General features: G+C 40.1%; 1 protein-coding gene across 3 annotated transcripts in view; it reads right to left on the bottom strand.

Moving 5' to 3' along the window:
- LOC122563334 overlaps positions 1–5827 on the bottom strand; it is a 29183-nt gene that overhangs the window by 17831 nt on the left and 5525 nt on the right. For all 3 annotated transcript variants that reach the window (XM_043717075.1, XM_043717076.1, XM_043717074.1), the window contains exon 2: positions 4369–5611. In XM_043717075.1, the coding sequence (XP_043573010.1) occupies positions 4369–5418 (1050 nt within the window). In that variant the 5' untranslated portion in view covers positions 5419–5611. The remainder of the gene's footprint in view (positions 1–4368; positions 5612–5827) is intronic.

Genomic DNA, 5827 nt, shown 5'->3' with positions numbered 1-5827 from the left:
TCTATGTCCCGCTGTAACCTGCCACATCCTTCCTCACTGCCTACAGCTCCTCCGCCTTTCGTATCATCCGCAAACTTGCTCAGCCAACCTTCTAACCCCTCTTCCAGGTCATTTATAAAAATGACAAACAGCAATGGTCCCAAAACAGATCCTTGCGGAACACCGCTAGTGACGGCACTCCAAGATGAACCTTTGCCATCAACTACTACCCTCTGTCTTCTTCCAGCCAGCCAACTCCTAATCCAAACCTCCAACTCACCCTCAATGCCATACCTCCGTATTTTTTGCAGTAGTCTACCATGGTGAACCTTATCAAACGCCTTACTAAAATCCATATACACCACATCTACTGCTTTCCCCTCGTCCACCTCCTTAGTCACCTTCTCAAAGAATTCAATAAGGTTTGTGAGGCACGACCTGCCCTTCACAAACAGAATGAACAAACATACAAAAACAAAAGATAGGGGGAGATAGGGCAGGAGGTTGGAAGAGTGAAATGGTAAAATTAATGGCTTTTCACTTCAAGGTATTAGCATTTGCAACAAAATAAATAATGGTACATATATGGATTAATAGATATGATCTTATAGCTATTACATATGTGGTTACGAGGAGATCAAAGCTGGGAACTGAATATTCAGGGATATTGAATTTTCAAAAGGGCAGGCAGGGAGAAAACGTCAGTGAGCTAGCCTTTTTAGTACAGGATGGAATAATTACAAAAGGAGGAAATGAATTTCGATCAGAATTCATATAAGAGGCAGCATAAAATTGAAAAAGGGGAAAACACTTGAGTAGTCAAATAGGCTCTGTAACAGTAGCTATACTTGTGGACAGAATAAATCAGGAGATAATGAAGACATGTAAAAAATAGGCAGTATATCACAGGTGACTAATCTTCATGCAGATTGGCAAAGTCAGATTTGGCAGTTCTAGCCTCAAGGAAGAATTCATATAGTTTCCTGGGTGGATCTAACCAGGGATCAGGCTATTTTGGATTTGGCAAAATGTAATTAGGCTAGTTTAATAAATAATCTCAGAGTAAAGACGCCCCAGAAAAGTGAGCATAACAGGCTAGAATGTAATATTCAGTTTGAGGGAAGGAAAGTTGGGTTGGAAACATCTGTGGCAAACTTAAATAAGGATAATTACAAAAGAATGACAGCAGAACTAGCTGAAGTGGACAGAGAAAGATCAGCAGCAAAAATGGTCAAGGAACAATGGATAAAGTTTAAGAAAGTATTTCACTGTTCGCAACAAAAATATCCCAGTGAGAAAGGAGGATTCTAGAAAGGGGATTATCTAAGCACAGCTAAGCAGGGAGGTCGAGGATAGCATTAAATTGCAAGAAAAATCATACGTGGTAAAGATTATCAGTAAACCAGACAGTTTAGTAAAAAAGCAAAATGACCAAAAAAATAAAGAAAGCAAAAATAAACTATGAAGCCAACCTTGCAAGCAATGTCCAGATGGACAGCAAGAACTTGTTTAAATATGTAACAAGGAAAAGAGAAACCAAAACTAAATGAGAATGAGGTTAGGGGAATAACAATAGGGATCCTTCCCACCCTTGTAACGCTCTCTCCTACTAACTCTTCCAACACACAGAAGATAGAGATTTTGGAACACACACACCAATAGGTTCAAGGACAGCTTTTTCCCTGCCATTAGATTGAAGTTGGAGAGTTCAATCATCAAATAACATTGATCTTGCTAACGTTGATCCTGCTTCGCACATCTCCTGTATGGTGTAATCTGTTATGCTTTATTCTGTCCATTTTCTTTTCACCCTAATCTATATGTATTGCAAACAAAGCTTTTCACTGTACTTAGGTACTCATGAGATTAAATCAAATCAAAATCAACTGATCAAGGTCTTTTCATACTCTTAAGAGAACCTTCTCCACTGTCCATAAAACCACCAATTTTGGTGTCAACTGCAAACTTACTAACCATACAGATTCTCTCATCCAAATCATTTATATAAATGATAAACAAAATTGGACTTAGTACCAATCCATGAAACACCACTGGTCAAGGACCTCCAGTCCGAAAAATAACCCTCCACCACCCTCTCAACTTAAAGCTAATTTTATATCCAATTGGCAAGCTCACCCCGAATCCTATGTGATCTAACTTTATTGATTAGTCTACCATACAGAACATTGTCAAATGCTTTACAAAAGTCCAAGTTAACCATGTAAACCACTCTAATCAGCGACCAGCTGGACTTACTTTAGAATCAGTTATTATTTAGTTATACTTTTCAAATCAGTCATCACTTTTTAAACATAATAATAATTCAGACACCAACACTTGACATTTCAACAGGTTGAAAGAGGTATTTGCAGACAAACTGACAGAAAATAGTTATGGAAGAAACCTATAACTAAATTGCAGGAGGTGATGAAAAATAATTTCAGCTTTAATAAAAAACCAGTATATACCTCGAAAGGGCAAGAGCTTTACTTGCCAAATTAAAAAAGACCATAACTAAAAGGGATAAAAGGACAGCATCGCAAAGTACACAAAATAGTGCAGATCCAGGGAATTAAAGATATGTAACTAGAAGCAAGGGAAGACAAAGACAGAGGAAAGGAACTGCGTTAAAGGATAACAAGTGTTTTACGTTTATATGGGTGGGGGGAAAAAAAACAAAGAAATAGTAGTCAAGAATAATGACAGCCATTTAAAAATAGATGTTGCGAATACTGCAAGTTAAAATAAGTTAGCACACAGTCTTTCTGAACAATTAGTGTCTGTTAATCATACAAGAGCAACAGGACATTCCAGGGAAATTAATATTCCATTTAGGACTTAAATCCATTAAAATCAACAGTAGCATGAACGGCTTCAAAAATTATAATCTAAAGATGGGCAAACTTTCATGACCCGATAGCTTTCACCTTTAAGTTTTAAAGAAGTGGGAAAACTATAGATGTCATAATCTTACAAAGTTTTCTTCCAAGTGCAAATTTGAATATAACTTCATTATTTAGAAAGGGAGTGTTTAAACTGGTTAGTCATAGATCTGTCATGGCAAGCTCATTGGAATCTCTAATTAAAATGCAATTATGCTCATTAAAGTAAAATGGTGGGTGTCTATGAATGTGATTACATGGACTCCCAGAAAGTATTCCAGTAAGATTCAAAGTTTAAGACTACTAGGCAAAACAAAAACGGAAGGAAATTTATACACCAGACAAGAAGTAAATGTGTCATATTGGAAATAATTAATTGTCTTGTAGCTTCACACATGGAACAATCCAGAGGCTTCACATAATATACTTAAATGATGTATCAAATAGTCATTTATGATATGTAATGTGCATGGGACCCTAGAATTATGAAAGGACGTCAATAAGGTGAATGGGCACATAAATGTAAATACAGGGAAGTACTAGTTGGGAGTGGAAGACAAAATTCCAGACTTTTTTAAAAAAGATCAGGAATATAGCTGAAAAACCATTTGTGCTCCAGTTGTGGAAATCAGCTTGGTACTGAATGAAAAGTACGCTTTTCTGAGACTCTTCACCAACACAGACAGAGTCAGTAGTCAATTGATGCAAGTGCACCGAAAGCCTCCACATCATCGGAGCATTGGGCTTGTCGACTCTCACACATCAGCTAATGATCACAACACAGCAGTACAATTTCCAAGCCATACATTTGACATAGAACATTACAGCGCAGTATAGGCCCTTCAGCCCTCAATATTGAGCTAACCTGTGAAACCAATCTGAAGCCCATCTAACTTACGCTATTCCATTTTCATCCATGTGTTTATGGAACGACCATTTAAATGCCCATAAAGGTTGGCAGAGTCTACTACTGTTGCAGGAATGTTCTGCTCAGTTCTCGTTTATTCTAAATCCAGACTGAAATTGCCAGCAGATGGCACTCCAGACTTATTAATGCTGAACAGTGGCTTTTGCAAAGAACATTATTTTTCAACCGATACTGCACGTTTGATGCTTTTACCCATAGTTGACGCAAGAATATAGGCAGTGAAACAGTAATTCAATGTGCCTTTAAGCCAATCAGAATAATAATTACAGTATGTCTCAAAAAGCACCTATTAAAGCAGCTTTAGATCCTTGTTTTATGAGTCATCTTAACACCCACTGCCCACAAATGAATTATATTGGAATGCAATACCCTATAGTGAATAATGGTTGTTTGTCCAAGGTTACTAATAGCATTGATAAACTGATAAGAACAGGGATTGCTAAACAATCTCACCACCCATTACAAAAACAGGCACCCATTATAACAAAAAGCTCAATTCTGATCATTGGCTGGATGGTCCCACAGCAACCATCTGTACAAGTGTATACATGTCAGATACTTCTTTTCAAAACTTTTCACCTCTTGTCCCAAATTCGACCCATTCTCAACCGGATGTGTACTTGTGTCGTGGTCAGCCACGTTAATCCCACGAGAATTATTTGAACATTTGTTTCTCTTTACTCGCTTTTCTTTTCCTTTTGTGTCACGTTCATGGCTTTTGTCAGGCAAATCACCATCCTGCCTGGTGCTTGAAGTATTAAGCAAGTTATGACTGGCATCAATCGTCTTTACCAGCCTCGCTCCGTCAGCATGGACCGCCTTTCTGTCACGTGATCTTGATTTCCTTCCTTGTTGCCGTCCTTTTTCAGCACCAGTGGGAATCTCAATGCCTTTTTGGGCTAGGAAGTATAGCTGTCCATCAAAGAGGAGCAGTGCATTATCCTTGAATGAACTCCCAAACTTGGTTTCCAGTGGGCTATTGCAGTAAGCCTTCATCAAGCTATCCATGCTGGCGCCCTTTGCTTGCTGCCTCACAAATGTCTTCAGCACCTGAGAGGCCAGATTGTCACAAAATTTTACAGAAACGGGCGTGGGAGTGGAAGCACATGCCTTACCCACTCTGCTTGCTTTGGTGTCTTGTCTTCCTGAAGATTCTTTGCTGGTTGCCTTGGTTACCGGTGAGGCAGTAGGCGTTTCCTTAGCTGGAACATTCAACCCACTAGCCCCCCGGGTCAGTGGTAACGGTTTAGGTGCCAAAGGCAAGAGGCGATTCGCCTCAGTCACCTTCACTGGGTTGACCGGGTAAATATAAATGGCCGTGGTGGGTTTGCTGCTCTCCCCACCCTTGGGCAGGTTGTTCGCTCCTCCAAAGATCTTATGTTGAACTGCAGTAGGCAAAGAGAATGTGGAGATCCAGCGAACCTCAGCATTTATTGGAATCTGGATGTAGGTGCCAGGGCTGGATACGCCCTGTGTCAACCCCGAACCACTGATGGGGGAAGGGCCAGCAGCTGAACGACTTCCAGGAGAGGCAGAGGAATGAATTTGTTCGTCAGCACTGGCAAGGCTGCCAGAGGGTTTTGGGATATGGGTCACCTGGGGCTGAGGATCCAGCTGGTTTTGGTTCATAGCTCCCGTGGATACAGCCACCTGGGAAGAAACGTGCGAGTGTCAGGTGATTGTTAGCTGGAGGTTCTTCACAAAGCAGAAATCAAAGAGCCAGACTCTACACAAACTGCATGTCTTGTCGGCCACTTGGTGTTGATAGGATGAAGGAGTGGCTTTTCTTTAAAGTTAGAACACCGGACAACGTAGCTAGTTCCTAAGAGCATGAAAAGGGAAACATTAATTGCAGAGACTCTCCAAAATTAACAAAAAGTACGATAGTAAAGAGCAGTAACATATAGCCAAAACAATTCAGGTGAGAGCAGCAGTGAACATAAAAAATCCAAGCAAATAATCCAATCCAAACAATGACAATTATACCATGTTTGGGGGGGGTGGGAAGAGGAAGAGGGGCAGGAGTGACTGGTGGGAA

This window comes from Chiloscyllium plagiosum, chromosome 26 (assembly GCF_004010195.1).
Source record: "Chiloscyllium plagiosum isolate BGI_BamShark_2017 chromosome 26, ASM401019v2, whole genome shotgun sequence".
Lineage (NCBI taxonomy): Eukaryota > Metazoa > Chordata > Chondrichthyes > Orectolobiformes > Hemiscylliidae > Chiloscyllium > Chiloscyllium plagiosum.
The sequence above is the reverse complement of the archived record's forward strand: the minus strand, read 5'-3'. Positions and strand labels throughout refer to the sequence as shown.